Source organism: Acromyrmex echinatior, chromosome 1, assembly GCF_024713525.1.
Source record: "Acromyrmex echinatior isolate Ae372 chromosome 1, ASM2471352v2, whole genome shotgun sequence".
NCBI classification, from domain to species: Eukaryota; Metazoa; Arthropoda; class Insecta; order Hymenoptera; family Formicidae; genus Acromyrmex; species Acromyrmex echinatior.
In genome coordinates this window covers 9,209,873-9,226,290 of record NC_141852.1, presented here as the reverse complement: position 1 = coordinate 9,226,290, position 16,418 = coordinate 9,209,873, and the positions used below count along the sequence as shown (strand labels likewise).

Here is a 16,418-nt window from a genome sequence, read left to right as displayed (position 1 = left end):
CTTTCTGGGGTTCAGAAAATATAACAAAATGGTATAATTAAAATTATAGCAGACCACTAATTATATGGCTCTGTCAGAAAGTTAAATATAAAAGCTATTTGGTTAAGTAAAAAATTGTTATCAATGTATAATTTCTCTTTAAATTTTACACCCACATAGGATTTCATGAAATTTAAATTACTTTCTACTTTCGTGAAGTATAAATAAAATATAAATAAATATTATTTATATGTTTAGCGATCAGCCAAAAAAAAAATACAAATTTCGTATTAGATTTGTGTACTAGAAAAAAAAGAAGAGTATTTGCACATGCAAATTAATTTGAATAGAGATAAATTTAGATAGAAAGAATAAATATAAAATAGATATATTTAAATAAAAAAAATTCGGAGTCCCTTAGCATTGGAAGTGCATGTTATGCCCCTCTCCTTTACACAGTCCTGAGTGGCAATACTGGGCGAATTGGCGATTGGCCAGATTGGATCAGACGGCTCAGTCGACTGCAAGATGATGGCGGACGAAAGATTGTTTTTCTCAAACGCCGTCCAACAATTGGCAAGATGTTTGGCCGCTATCAAACCCACGCCATGGGAAAAAGTAAGTAAAATCTTCTCGAAAGAATCCTCCGATTGAACGTCTATTTTTTAATTACGGACACTTATCGCACTCCACGTTTTCCATCGATTTTATCACGGTTAACAACAGGAAATATCAGCTGACGTCCTGACATTTCATGTTATGACATAATCCACAAGAATATCATGCCATTTTTGAAAATTATAGTTTGCGATGCGTAATAATTAACGTTGTCTTATAAAAAATTATGATTGCAGCTTACATAATGACTTTAAAAAAGGTCTTAGAAAAGTAACCATATATTTTTGCCGCGGTGTACAAAAATATTATACACTCTAGAAATTACGCAGTCAACGTAATATGTCAAAATTACATGATAAATATACAATTATTTGTAAAATACAGAGAGAAATCGACATTTTATAAGATTATAATATATTATTTAATATAAATTTGATAAAATACAAGATTATATATAATAAATATAAAATATATGAAGTATATAAAATATAAGATTATATACTTTTTATATTATTTTATATATACATACATATTTTATGTAATAATTATATGCATAATATTAATATTAGCATTCTCTATCGTATTAATTAGAATATAAATTATTAAAATATGATGCAATATATTTTTAAATATTTTATAAGATTTTCTCTCTTTTAAAAAAGCTTATCTCATTTTATTTTTCTTAACCATTAATATACTTTTTATCAAGAGATAAAAGTAATATTTTTTACATTTAATTACAGGTAGCAAAATTGTACAAGTTATGTCCGCAAGATTCTGCTCAGGGTGTATTTCGTCTGGATCAGAGGGGTCAGGATGCGACTATTGCATTAGGGATTTATTTTTTGGAGTCTGGTCTGCAACACCGGGATAAAATTTTGCCCTATCTCTTGAGATTATTACGTGGTCTTCCAAAGGCGGTGTGGCGGGACGAGGTAAAATGTTCGCTCGCCGAACGGGTACCAGTTGCGGAACGTTTCAGCTTCTGTCTGAACACACTGCTGAGTGACGTGGCGGCCAGGTGCGAACCGGTACGAGAAGAAATCATCTCGACGCAGGTCGAGATACTCGCTGTTCTGACCAATCTAATACGCGGATACAAAGATCAAAATAGCAATAGGGGCTTGCAAGCAAAGAGTAAGTATTAACACTATAATCACCAATGATATTCTACAAGAACTGTGAAGGTGCTAATTTGTTCATTTCTCACCATTCCTTTTTAGTGAAATTATTTTGATATTAGAATTATTTCTATTGTTGTATTTATATATTATTATTCACATTTTTATGTATCTATTAGGTGTTGGAATTAATTCGTAGCGTTTTTAATGAAAGAATGTTATTTATTTCACATGAGCATTAAAAAATACATTAATGAAAGTACTTCCCATCACTTGTAAAACGCTACGAATTAATTCCAACACCTAATAATATTTTATGTATCTAAAAAAGAATCGAATTTATGATTAGTGGAGCCAAATTGGTGATTTTAATATTAATAGATGTATTGAAATACAAATGCATTGAGAAAAATGTTGGATTAATGAAATTCTAGTTGAAAATGAATTCGCTGGTTAAATCTATTAAAATTCTAATTAAGATACATATAATCTTTGATATTCTATTCGTTAACATAAGTTCACCACATCCTGATAGGACTCATAAAAATTATTGTACATAGAATCTGGAAATTATGTATGAATAACGAAAGAGGACTAGCGGACTGATTGACTGAATTTTAATAATATTAGGTGTTGGAATTAATTCGTAGCGTTTTTAATGAAAGAATGTTATTTATTTCACATGAGCATTAAAAAATACATTAATGAAAGTACTTCCCATCACTTGTAAAACGCTACGAATTAATTCCAACACCTAATAGTTTAACAAGATTACGACATATTATTCGACTACTTTCTCTTTGAAGATTTAACTCGGCAAAGATAACTTGTTGTGAACATTATTATTTGAAAAATTTTTCTTACAATTTATAACTCGGCATTTTAAACTCTATATTATTCTGTGATATTGTATTATATACGTTATTCAGAATTATTTGTAATTTCGTAATATTGAAGATGACCTAATTTAAGGTCGAAACGTTTATTTTTCCAATTGTTACATAATTAAAATATAAAAATTTTCGTTACGAATATCTTGCGTTGTGATACATGCCGTTAAGAGATTTTCTCGTTCTAATTAAGATAATCAGAATTCTGATTGATATAATTAGAATTTTCTGATTCCATTTTCAACCAAACATTTTTTTTTAGAGCGGTATGTTTTGATTTTGCAACAATCAAAATTGAGGACACATAAATAATAATTTCTGAAAAATAAAAATTATATTTGAAAATAAACTGCATTAGCAGAAAAATTGAATTAAAATTTGAAAAAATAGAAGAAAAAATTTTAATTGTATTTCAATTATAGAGTACATTTTTTAATTATAAATGTTATACTTTGCTGTTATTTTAAGATATGTTTTACATTAATAAAAGAAATCCGTTCTGATATTACGTATTGTTTCAGTATCACTATGCAAATGTCTGGTTCCGGTACTAATCGGTCTGGCAAGATCAATGGGTCGCTTTGCATGTACGGATCCACCGTTGCTTTGCCGCATTTTTCCACGACGAGAAACACCTTCACCGGTGGGCAGCATGGAAAATCGCTTGATGCCCGATAAGAAACAGCACAGTTTTTCAAACTTCAGGCCCATCATTCCACGATCTCTGAGTGGCAATTTTAATTCTTGTCTTGACAATGCATTTCCAGGCTATGACAGTCACGATTATAACTGCGGCAAAAGACCGTCATTGCAATCCTTCTTATCAGTTCCGTACGATCCAACGACGTATTTCTTTAGCCGTTATGGATCGAGTTTCAATCAGTTTCCACAGATGCGTTGTAACGAGAGCCCCGAAAGAAGGGCCGGGATGCAATTTACCGTGGTGCATTTACAGAGTGTGCTAGCTTTGGCCAAAAAATTACTTACTAAGGAGATCTTGACATTTCTAGACGAAGAAGCGCAGCAAGTAAGTTTCATATTATACATGATTATATTTATTTATTTGTATAGATAAAAAATTATATTTTTATTCATATCTGTATATATTATCCTAATTGTTTTTGCAATTTTTTTTCAGGTGTACAATTCTGGTCAAGTACATATTTTTCCATATCGTACGTTCAGCGAGACGATGAATCTAGTGATGGTGGCTCTGTTGCGCGAATTGTTACAAAATCAGCGCGATTTACCGGCCCCATTCACGAGAGACGTGCAGGAGTTCGTGAAGGGCTTGTTTCTCTCGGGTCAAACGGAACTGCAATCACGGCAGCATGACGCGAGCGAGCGTGAAGACATCGACACGAATTTCCGGACCGTGAATCGCTTTAAGGTGAATGTAATGGCCAACTCCGCGTGCGTGGATCTGCTGGTCTGGGCAATTGGTGATGAAACAGGTGAGGTGACGCTCTATTTGTCGCTGACGAAACAGAGATCACAAGCCGCGGAAGTGTCTTCTACTAAAATTAGGAGCACCGCACTCATGAGAGTAAATAATTTGTACACTGTGGAAGAGTTTCATGATTATATTCATAACTCTAGGTGCATGGACAGTGTGTCCGCGAGATATCAATGTCTGTTTCGATCACGCGATACTCGCCCACTCACAGATCTTTTAAAGCTCTCACGTTATTTTTCCAGTATCCGGCGAATATGATTTGTCCGCGCTGTTCGCAGATATCAGTTCAATGCTGATCGGCAAGGGTATATTAATTTACCCGTGTGTTACATTCTCGTTAACATGTCGGCTATTAATAATTACTAACAATTATATCTTTGCTTAGCACGATAATAATCTCTCGCAATATGTTTGATTGATATAATAGATAAACTGTTAATGTAAGATTGTGCACAATGGTAGAAACATTAGGAACAGGAATAAATATTAAATATTAGAAAAATAAAAAGATTAGGTATATAGAGATATTAAGTATATAGAGATTGAATGCACAACGTATAAATAAAATATAAGACATATTATATCTTATTTGTATTTATTGTGCGTTACATTTAATTTTTATTCTTAATTCTTTATTTCTTTAATATTTAATGTTTAGTCTGTTCCTAATATTTTTTTCATTGTGCGTAAGATCTGAAATTTGTGAATGTTGTTCTTATGAAATTTTGTAGAAAACTTTCTCTTATATTAATTTTTCAGAATATATTTTTTACATATACAGATATATTTATGCACGAAGGGATATTTACAAAGCATTTTTACATGTACCATGTCTAAATAACAATCAATAATTTTATAATATCAAACTTTATAATATCAAAACGCATTTTATATATATTTATACATATTCACATATTTATATTCATCTGCAGAGAGTTTGTTAATTCACAGGTGCGGATAGTTTATGCGGACGACTCGTGGAGAAGATTAATTCCAATCATGGGCCCAAGCTTGTATTGGCGCACATGCCATTGCTGATGGTTTGTCTTGAAGGATTGGGAAAATTGGCACAGAAATTTCCCAACATAGCCAGCACATCTATATATTATTTACGAGACTTCCTAATCGCACCATCGCCAATTCTTTTGAAGCTATATCGACAGCACAGTGAATATTCCATGAAGGAACATCAATTTAAAGTGCTGGGTAAAGCAATTACTTTACTATAGATATCATTAATTTAATTAATCTTAAAGTTATTATTTATTCTATAGATTCTATAGATTTATTCTAGCAGATGTATTATATATACATGTTTTAACAGTCCAAGGAAAGGAAATAAGTGATTCAAAGCAGACGACGTCATCAGTACACACAGCGTTTGAGAAACTTCGCGACGCGGCCATCGGCAATCTCTGCATCGCTCTGGAAGCCGCGCATTCCGTGAACCCGGACTGCGTTCCAGCGCTCGTGGCCAGTGTCTCGAACAGATTATACACTGCGGACATATCCGACGGGTACTTTTCATTGAAAGAATTTACAATTTTTCTAATCAACACATGTTAAAGCGAAATTGTAATTTTCACTTGATTTCAGCGAGAGCGATGAGAAGTTGAAGAACGAAGTGGTGTCAAAGAACATCGTGATTATGTTGGGTCACGTCGCCGTGGCGCTAAAGGACACCCCGAAAACGATGCGCACAATTTTCCCATTTTTTCAACAGCTCTTCTGCCGCACTCCCAGCGATCTCGATTTCCTCATAGTGGATCAATTGGGTTGCATGATTATTGCTAAGTGCGAACCAAAGGTGTGAACAGCATTCGTAATATTCAGAGTCACTTATAACATTATTTATATAACTATTATTGTGATTTTTTTATGCAGATTTATGAAGGAATAATGCAGATGTTCTCCATGTCGTTGGGATCGAGTACAGCAACATATGCTGCGAGCGACGATCGCAAACAGTACTGTCATGTTTCCAAGGCGGTTACCAATGCCTTAGCAAACATAGCGGCGAATTTGCAGGGTGAATCGGAATTGGACGATTTATTGCTTCATCTTCTAGAACTCTTCGTGCAGTTGGGTCTTGAGGGCAAACGTGCCAGCGATAAGATGCCGAATAGTATCGCGACGGTAAATCACTTAAACTAGTTCATCTTGACAAAATGTCAGAAATAATTAGAAAATATTATTTCATATAATATACTATATCATATACAGAAAACAGCTAATAGCGCCGGAAATCTAGGAGTTCTCATCCCCGTGATTGCGATATTAATGCGACGTCTACCGCCAATCAGGCATCCACAGAAACGACTTCTAAAGCTGTTTAAGGACTTTTGGTTGTACTGCGTAATAATGGGTTTCGCCACAGATCATTCCTCGAGATTGTGGCCATGCGAATGGCATGAGGGCGTTAAGGAAATCGCCGTTAAGTCACCTTACCTTATTTCTCAGACCAGTGCCCGTCTGGAAATGCGAGAGTTGCAGTATACATCGGCGGTGCGCAACGACAGTGTCTCGTTGAATGAGCTACAAGAGCTGCGGAGTCAAATATTGAAGATAAGCACTCGGTATGATTTACTTTTAATCTTCCGATTCTATTATCTAATAATACCAATTGTTTGAAGAATATCTTGAAACTAACGTGGTTCTAATATTAACACATATAAAAAATAAGAGCATAAACCATCCACTGGCGACTTTCTTAAAGGAAATCATTGACAATAATAATATAAAAAATTTCAGTTTCGTTAAAAATAGCTTTGATTTAGTAAATAAACTCAATGGTAAAGCAATTGATACAAATTTTAGTATTATATCATTTGACGTGGTCTCCATGTACACGAATATTCCGATCGAATTAGTATCAAAAAGCATTGAACGCAGGTGGAATCTTATGGAGAATAAGACTTCGATTCCTTTACATGAATTTATCAAAGCAATTATGATTATAATTAATTCTACATTTTTTAGTTTTGATAATAAAATATTTAAACAGATTTTTGGCATGCCAATGGGTTCTCCTTTGTCCCCCATACTGGCGAACATTGTTTTACAAGATTTTGAACAAGAAATCATTACCAAGAATAACATTAATTCATCGTTTTATTTTCGTTATGTGGACGATATTGTATTAGCTATACACAAAGAAAAAGTGGAAGGAGTTCTAGAATTGTTTAACTCATATCATGAAAGGCTTAAATTTACTGTGGACTTTGGCGATGATAACGGCATACATTTCCTAGATGTTAAATTAATGAGACAGGAAGGAAATATCATCTTCGATATTTATAAAAAACCTACCAATTCTGGGAGATATCTTAATTATTTTTCGAATCATCCGTTAGAACACAAAAGGGGAGTTATTATTGGACAATTTGATAGAATTCTATTCTTATCCCATCCTAAATTTCATGAAAAAAACATCTCTGAATTAATTCACACGTTTCTAAGTAATGGTTATCCTTTAAAGTTTATATTTTCTACAATAAATAATAGAATTAAAACGTTGGAAAACAGAACTAATTTAGATCAAAATCATAAAGAAATTAATAATGAATGTGACTCTAATGTTACTTCAAAAAAATTTTTCACGATACCATATTTGGGCAAAGTTTCGGAAAAATTTAAAAAACTTTCACATATGTACGGTTTTAATATAGCTTATAAACCTATGAATAAATTGAATACATTTATTAAGACAGGAAAGGATTCTTTGCCTAAGGATGACCAATGCGGAGTGGTTTATAAAATTAATTGCTTAAACTGTGAATCGTCTTATGTTGGCCAAACCAAAAGGAAATTAAAAACTCGGATTAAAGAACATAAGGCTGATATAAGAAAACCTTCTTCCGAAATTTCTGTGGTTTCACGTCACCGTATGAATGAGATGCATGAATTGGATTGGGATAATATAAGAATTTTAGATAGAGAACAATCTTTAGCGAAAAGAAGAATTTCAGAAATGATACATATAAAAGGACAAACAAGTGGTATCAATAAGCAAAGTGACACGGAAGGTTTGCCTGAGGTTTATTTTCCTCTTCTAAAAAAGGATGTCTCTTTCTGTTAATAAACAATTCTAGAACTTTCTAAAAATTTTGACTCAGATATATAAATAGTGGATATATAAAATATATGATAGGACAAATAACAACACATAATGTCACGACAAAATTCTAACTGTGTAAAAGAAATATTCGAGATTCATCGTTTGGTTTTTTTGCTGTAAAACAGGTAATGATTCTATTTCTTTATATTCCGACTAGAAGATTTTAATATATACAATTTTATTTAGAATCTGGAAATTCTTGTTCTACACTTTTCTTGATATGACAATTGACGGTGTAACATTACTGCATGAAGCATCTTCACATACAAAAGAACATGTTTATTTAATTACAACTCTCGACTGTTGAATTTAATGTCAACTAGATGTAACTCTGCGTTTTAAGAATATTATTGAATTACTGAAGATGGCCAGATTGTGGCCGAAACGTTTAATGTTTTAATTAATGTAATAATAATTATATATCACAAACTATAACTTGTGCTGTGGTTTTTTATGCTCTTATTTTTTATATGTGTTTGAAGAATGTTTTATATTTTTACATGGACATTTTTCTATTTTTAATTAAGAAACTTATACTCTTTATTTTATTATCAAATATTCATAATAATCAAATATTCATATTTTTCTAAATTTTCCAAACTTGCTTTGAAATTTCTGTAATTTTTTTTTTTCAGTACAAACGACATATCAGCATATGTGACTAAACTACAGTTTGCGCAGTGCACATACTTGCTCTCCGTCTATTGGTCAGAGACTTTACGGGTGGCTAACAGTTCTGAACCGAGTCTGCAACCAATAATGGAATACTTATGCGACACCGATTTACAGAAGGACAAGAGCGGTATGTGGCAATGCATATGCTGTATAGCGGATTCTGTATTTGCAAGATTCAAAGATGTGATGCAACGTAAACCGAAGGACGAGCAACGTGAGAAGGAGCTTGAGAATCACGCGCAATTTCTGTTGGTGCGTTTCAATCACGTACACAAGCTGATCAGGCGGGTGGCAGATAAATATCTCAGTGCTTTAGTGGACGCTTTTCCACATCTGTTGTGGAACTGCAAAGTTCTTTGGAGTATGTTGGACATATTACAGGTATATTTATCATTTTACTGTACTCTATACTTTACCAGACTTCTTTACTATATGATCATTGCAGATTTTATCATATTCATTACAACTTGATCCAAATGAAGAAACTCCTAGCTTAAGAATACCTGGCACGCCTTATAGCATCGAGTTGATGAATACTCTTGAAGCAAGAGAAGTATGATGTTAATATACGCTTTACTTGTTAAAATAAAAAATAATTTCTATAATGTTGTGTGAATTGCAGATTATCGTGAAGGATTTTACCGCAAGATGCAAGGGCATTGTGCAGGAAGCCATGAAGTGGGCGCCGCAAGCTACCAAGTCGCATTTACAAGAATACATTAATCAAATACCATCTTCCGGCATGCGAAATCATTCTGGTTTGTCACTGGCCATTGACTCAGTCCTTGAATTTGTGGATACTGCGATTCCCACAATAGTTCCAGCAAATGTATGTAATAATGTTTCAACGTATCACACATCGTTTTACTTTGAGTTTTAGAATTATCTTAATATAATTCCACCAATAGTTTCTATCAATATAGTTCAATTTTAATTTTCAATTCATTTTTAATCTTTTTCTAATTTTAAGAATTAGAAAAAAAACCAGTTGAACTGAAATTAAAGTTAATCTACATTGATAGAAACGGATACTAGCCATTCGTCTTTATGAACGCATTGGAACTATATTCGATATTAATTTTATTAACGGAAAAATGTATTTAATAGACAAATTCCTTGGATAAAAGGCCACGCGGTCCAAAGGGCGCGAGTTCGTGGTTGCTATCGATGATGTCTACAAGATCATGGCATGCCGGTGAAGTAGCGGGTATGCTCGCCCTTGCGCGCACCGAATCGCCAACTGCGGAAATGACTCTCGAAGAGTGCAGGGATAAAGTCGTCGAGAGATTGATCGAAGCCGTTCGCCGCGCCTGTCAGGATCGCGATGATACCACCCATCGAGGAGCTCTTTGGCGTGCTACAGCTCTTTTAATATCCATGCCTGGTAAATTTAAACTAATCAACTTCGTAATTTTAAACCTTATGGAGTTAAACAATTAATTTTAGAAAATTGGATTTGTTAATGCAATTTATTGATCAGCTTTTTTTCTATTTGCACTAATTGGATTTTGTATTTTTAGGTATACACAGACGATTATTACACACGGTTGCATGCTCGCAGATAGAACTGTTCACGACTGTAGCTATGACCACAGCGGTCGAGTGTTGGCAGTGGATCTTAACTGTACGACCAGATTTAAAGTTACGATTTTTACAAGAGATGTTACTCGCATGGCAGTATACCGTTGATAAGAAAATGGGTCTGTTTACACCGAACGAGCAGGAGGTCAGTCCTCTTGCGGTCTATGAGGGTTGCAAACTCGGTCCTAATCCGCCGTATGTAAAACCGCACGATATCTGGGTGACCTTCATAGTGGAGCTCGTCGAGACGGCCAAGTACTGTTGCCAGGAGACAGTCGATATGATCGCTTTACTCCTGCATCGCTCATTACCTATGACCGTCGGTGCATTTGGCGAAGAACCCGGCATCACGCGACATGTCGCCGCGGTCGGCGTGCGTTTTAAACTTCTTTCATGCGGCTTAGTACTGCTGCAAGGTGACGTTTTACCGAGGTAATATATTTTTTTTTCATTGTCGCGTGAATAACGATGATAGGAAAAATAATTGGATCTACTTTCGCAGAACTTTAAGTAAGAATGTCCTGCGAGAACGTGTCTATTCCAATTGTCTGGATTACTTCTGCCGAGAACGTCAGTTGCCAACCCAAGAAATTGACCAGCTTGGCGAAAACATAGTTACACTCATACGTTTTTGGCAGGTAAGTGCAGCATGTTAAAAATTAAAGAGCGAATAAGATGTTCTGATTTATAATAAATAATTTATAAATTATCGTAAACATAGAAATGTATATGAAATTATCTTTTTTATTTTCTTAATAAAATTTATAATCACGATTGGCACTTATAACTCTGTTTTATGTATTTCCGCAGGTGATGCATAGCGACAAGAAATACTTAATGATGACAGGAGCTGATAATGAATTTGAGATAGTGACATCTCAAACTTATACAACCGCAATGATTCCAAGTGAGACAATTGGTTCATTAGCCGCCACATTGGCTCCTACGCCAAACGACTTCTCAAGATCTTCCAGCAACGTGTGGATGAGTACCATGCCTATGTCGACCAGCACCAATACATTGAGCAAACGTAGCAATCGCAGCAAACGAATTGTAAATGCCAATGTTCTTGTGAAAGATTACATCAAGAAGCGAAATTTGATTCTTGAGTTATTAGCGGTTGAAATTGAAATGTTACTAGTGAGTTCTCAATGAATCACTATAATTTGTCGCGTTTTAATGAAAATCAGCTTCTCAAACATGAAAGTCTCGTTTCTCGTTCAGGTCTGGCGTAATCCCAGCGGAAGAGCAGAACTCGCGTTGCAAGGTGAAGTAAGTATCGCAGATTGGCGTGCCAAGGGGATGAACGATCGCTGGCGAGAATATACGCGACTCGCATGGGAGATCAGTCCCGTTTTGGCCATATTTTTGCCGGTGCGATTAAAGAATCATGAGGTCATCATCAAAGAGATTTGCGGCTTAGTACGCCTTAAACCCGTACCAGTTATGCATTTGTCGGAAGCATTGCAGTATCTTGTTACAACGGACACGCTTCTCAACGATGTACCTGAAGTGAGATTTTTAACTTTACTCTTCGTCAATAGTTATAAATTATTCAATCTCTACTTAGATCTATTAGAGATTGTTATCTCATTTATAAAATTTGGATTCTGTTTCAGTTAGTTTATATGTTAACATGGGAAAGAGTGTCTCCAATTCAAGCACTGGCATTTTTCTCACGACAATTCCCGCATCATCCCATCTCGGCGCAATACGCGGTGCACGTATTAGACAGCTACCCCGCCGACGCCGTGCTCTTCTATATACCTCAACTAGTGCAAGCCGTCCGTCACGATTCAATGGGCTACGTAATCGAATTTATTAAGAAGATTGCTAAACGATCACAGGTACTATAAATATTGAAAAATTTAAATTGTAAAATTTAAATTGTATTAAACAAAATTAAATGTAACGTGCTTTGGCTTGACATGTTTTAGGTAGTGGCACATCAGTTGATATGGAATATGCACACTAATGTATATATGGACGAGGAAAAGCAGATGAAAGATCCAGTACTGTACGATGTATTAGATTCGTTGACAAAGAATATTCTGAATGCCCTGTCTGGCCCAGCAAAACAGTTCTACGAGAGGGAGTTCGACTTTTTCGACAAGATTACTAACATCTCGGGCGAAATTCGGCCGTATCCCAAAGGGCCGGAACGCAAAGCCGCGTGCTTGGATGCTTTAGCAAAAGTCCAAGTACAACCTGGTTGCTATCTACCATCGAATCCCGAAGCAATGGTCATCGATATAGATTATCAAAGCGGTACTCCTATGCAAAGGTACGATTTAAGATAGTTAAAAAGATAATGATATGAATTCTGTCATAAAATACTATGCAATTATCTTATAATTACAGTGCTGCTAAGGCACCATTCTTAGCGCGCTTCAAAGTACAGAGATATGGCATCAATGAGCTCGAGAATATAGCGCTAGCAGTGTCGACCAACGGAAAAGTCGACAGCAAGAAAGATACAGAACAGACGTGGCAGGCCGCTATTTTCAAAGTCGGAGATGACGTCAGACAAGACATGCTCGCCCTGCAAGTGATCAGTATCTTTAAGAATGTATTCCAGAAAGTTGGGCTGAATCTCTTCCTGTTTCCCTACAGAGTGGTAGCCACAGCTCCCGGGGTAAGATATACTGATTTCTTGTAATGAATATGCTCTTTGATAGATAGATTATATCTCATTTATAATTATATTGTTATTAGTGCGGTGTAATAGAATGTGTGCCACATGCAACGTCGAGAGATCAACTTGGCCGTACAACGGACAACGACATGTATCAATACTTCATAGCGCAACATGGCGACGAGACAACCAAGGAGTTTCAAAACGTTCGACGCAACTTTGTCAAGTCAATGGCGGCGTACAGTGTGATTACCTATCTCCTACAGATAAAGGATCGTCACAACGGCAACATCATGATAGACACCCAAGGCCATATCATACACATTGATTTCGGTTTTATGTTCGAGAGCTCGCCCGGTGGTAATCTGGGCTTCGAGCCCGATATCAAGCTGACTGACGAAATGGTCCTCGTGATGGGTGGTAAAATGGAAGCTGCGCCGTTCCGTTGGTTTATGGAACTGTGCGTGCAGGCTTTCCTCGCAGTTAGGTAAATATTATTTTCATCAATATCGTTTTAAAAATCTATACTACATTCTATATATTGCAATAAAAAAATAAGATTACATTTAGGTATATATAAAGCTGTCTCGAACCATTAATTTAATAAGTAGTAATTTAAATATATCCTTAAATATTTTTTATTTCGTAGGCCTTATCAGGAAGCTATCATCTCTCTCGTCTCTCTCATGCTCGACACAGGATTACCATGTTTCCGCGGGCAAACTATTAAACTTCTACGCAGCCGGTTTGTGCCGACCGCCACCGATCGCGATGCGGCGATCTTTATGATCAATGTAATACGTAACAGCTACCTCAACTTCCGTACGAAAACTTACGATATGATACAGTATTATCAGAATCAAATCCCATATTGAATTATTGTCGGGAAACTTACTACTCCGTCTCCTTTCCTTCTTCCTTTCCCGTCCGTGTAATCGTTAATAGGCGACGCTTTATGCTCGCTATGACTGTTGTTATTGTATTAGAATCAGGTACTTTATTGTACTGCAATTGTTAGATATCGCGGTATAACCACTGACTGTGAAACTGTACAAATGCATTGGTGTCAATATTACTTCTAGTATTTTACGAAAGCGTTTAATCTTGTATGTATGTAATAATGTATTATATTTATCTACGAGAGATCGCTTATATATGTATATGTCTGCCGTATGCAGCACATCTGTATACGACTACATTCCTGTTTGTTATTAATTTATGCACTGTTAATGGATAAAAAATTAAATTAATCATGACAACATATTTAGAAATCCTCATCTCGCGATGCATTTTAATTCTCAATTACAACAGTATTTAATTAAATTTTAACAGATATTCTGTAAAATATCAAGAGCTATATGTATACACATTTTTTATTTCAGCTTAATGTTTCCTTATGTCTTTATAATTTTATGGCGTGATTATTTTTAGAGGATGTAATGAATAATTAAACAAATAAATAAATGAAAGCAATTTAATTTATTTTCTATATACAATAGCTAAGCAAACTAATTGAACAATGTTATATAGACATCAGTATGTTTGTAACATAACACTAATAGTTAGCTTTATTCTGAGAAGTTAAGAACACCAATTATAGGTTTTCCCCGGAGTGATAAATTTCTTTTCAGCGACAGATGCCTTCCTAAAAGTTTCCAAGAAAATGTCTTTAACATCAATAGTTTAATTTGTATATTCAAGAAAGGATTTCTTTTTATATTTCTAAATTTATTTCTTTCCATAAATCAATTTTTTTAATTATTCTGATAATATGGCTGCATGCAAAAAAATTTTATATACATGTTAATTGATTTTAATCCTTCTGAGGCTTATTCTGTAATTCTTAATTGTAATGATTACGATATCATAACAGCTGGTAAAAGTTATAGAATAGGCCTCTTAATGTAAATTTTAAATGTAAAATTGTTAATATGCTATAATATTATGCATTAATATATTATACATTAATATATTATTAATATTATTTCACATAATTATTGTCTATATGTACTTACTCTGTAATTTGTTTTACTCCATCAATTAATATCGGTGGCTTAACTTCTCGTCTTGCATCTCGAGTGTAATAGTAAATTTGCGAAGTTTTGTGGTATGGACCACCTGGTACATTTGGTGGAGGTTGAGTACGCTTGGCTTGGTCATCAGCGTATCTATGGGCCAGTGTGATTTTACGCTGTAAAAAATAAAATTTTAGACATATACCATCAAACTGTTATATAAAAACAACTAAAGGAACTTACACATTTTTTAATTATTTGCTCAATACTTAAAAAAAAAATCTTTTGCCGAAAAAATATGTTACTCAAATATAATAGATATTTCTAATTGATGTTTTTAACTTCTCAGAGTTTATCATGAAGGATATGCGATACAAATGCAACTTTTTAAACTCCAAAATTTCTATTATATTACTATATCAAAGAATCATGTGAACATATTGCAAATAAGAAGAGAATAATTTGCAAGAAAAATATACAAATTTTCCATAAAACGTCAGTCAAATTAAATTCAGCACATCTGGATATAACCTCTCAATAAATGTAACAATTAATAACTCATTTTCCAGGCAGACAACACGATTTCTTCAGAAAATGTGTGTATTTGAATTAATAAATTGAAGACTAATGCAAAACAGTATATAAAAATTCAGAAAAGTGTAAGGCAGATTATATAATTAGAACGAATGTCATCACTTACACCTCGACAAACATCTCGAATAAAATTTATTAATGGTGTAACATTCCGGTGTTCCACTGAGCCCGGCATGCTTTCTTCGTAAATTGATCGATATGATAATTAAACTTAATACGATATTATATTATTTACTTCCGTAGAGAGTCACAGTTATTAACCTTAATCTCAACAAGTAAATATTGATAAATACACTCGCATAGTATCGATATAACTATGCGACATGAATCGACTCGATTCTTCGTGACGTTTTGCAATTTCGTTTCGATATTAAACGGTATAATTTTTATTTCATTAAAAAATACCATCAATTGGTGAACGTATAATTTTTAATTAATTGTAAGATAAGAAGACAAATTCGTCCTACTTTTTTATGTGACTACTTTAATAATAATCAGACTCTTTACGCAATGAAATAATCTAAGAATTCGAAAACTTTTAAATTTGTTCGTTTTTTTTTTAAATAATTCATTGTTTATAATCTTTTTTTTTCTATGTATACTGCTCAATTCAAAATTCTGAATACAAGATGCAGTTTTTCAATCCAAATGAATCTAGTTGAATCCAATTGAAAATAAAAGAAAAAGGTTCTTTTTTTATTCAATTGAATTCAATAGAACAAAATAGATTTAAAATA

The 16,418-nt window shown here is 34.1% G+C and overlaps 3 protein-coding genes across 5 annotated transcripts; 2 read left to right on the top strand and 1 right to left on the bottom strand.

The window, feature by feature from the left end:
- The first annotated feature begins 447 nt into the window (after nucleotides 1-447).
- On the top strand, nucleotides 448-14,545 carry Pi4KIIIalpha (phosphatidylinositol 4-kinase III alpha). 2 transcript variants are annotated; one of them, XM_011056934.2, is made up of 23 exons: nucleotides 448-597; nucleotides 1,341-1,734; nucleotides 3,130-3,635; nucleotides 3,747-4,062; nucleotides 4,307-4,369; nucleotides 5,016-5,270; nucleotides 5,389-5,581; nucleotides 5,661-5,871; nucleotides 5,949-6,200; nucleotides 6,288-6,640; nucleotides 8,817-9,237; nucleotides 9,302-9,409; nucleotides 9,479-9,685; nucleotides 9,964-10,240; nucleotides 10,377-10,869; nucleotides 10,940-11,075; nucleotides 11,248-11,577; nucleotides 11,662-11,949; nucleotides 12,057-12,284; nucleotides 12,375-12,721; nucleotides 12,799-13,072; nucleotides 13,153-13,559; nucleotides 13,722-14,545. In XM_011056934.2, the coding sequence occupies exons 1-23, from the start codon at nucleotides 508-510 to the stop codon at nucleotides 13,945-13,947; spliced, it is 6,375 nt and encodes a 2,124-aa protein (XP_011055236.2). In that variant the 5' UTR covers nucleotides 448-507; the 3' UTR covers nucleotides 13,948-14,545. The 2 variants fall into 2 exon arrangements, with proteins under 2 accessions (XP_011055236.2, XP_087261947.1); XM_087405821.1 differs by lacking the exon at nucleotides 4,307-4,369 and having other exon boundaries at nucleotides 449-597.
- On the top strand, nucleotides 6,647-8,805 carry LOC147910944 (uncharacterized). The gene is made up of 2 exons (XM_087405898.1): nucleotides 6,647-8,306; nucleotides 8,368-8,805. The coding sequence occupies exon 1, from the start codon at nucleotides 6,907-6,909 to the stop codon at nucleotides 8,140-8,142; it is 1,236 nt and encodes a 411-aa protein (XP_087262024.1). The 5' UTR covers nucleotides 6,647-6,906; the 3' UTR covers nucleotides 8,143-8,306; nucleotides 8,368-8,805.
- On the bottom strand, nucleotides 14,533-16,006 carry LOC105146586 (NADH dehydrogenase [ubiquinone] 1 alpha subcomplex subunit 7). Of its 2 annotated transcripts, none has more exons than XM_011056935.2 (3): nucleotides 15,788-16,002; nucleotides 15,088-15,263; nucleotides 14,533-14,717 (listed from the first exon to the last, which is right to left on the bottom strand). In XM_011056935.2, exons 1-3 carry the CDS (start codon nucleotides 15,854-15,856, stop codon nucleotides 14,654-14,656), a joined length of 309 nt encoding a protein of 102 aa, XP_011055237.1. In that variant the 5' UTR covers nucleotides 15,857-16,002; the 3' UTR covers nucleotides 14,533-14,653. The 2 variants fall into 2 exon arrangements, with proteins under 2 accessions (XP_011055237.1, XP_087262075.1); XM_087405949.1 differs by having other exon boundaries at nucleotides 14,693-14,847; nucleotides 15,788-16,006.
- Between the last annotated feature and the right edge of the window lie 412 nt (nucleotides 16,007-16,418).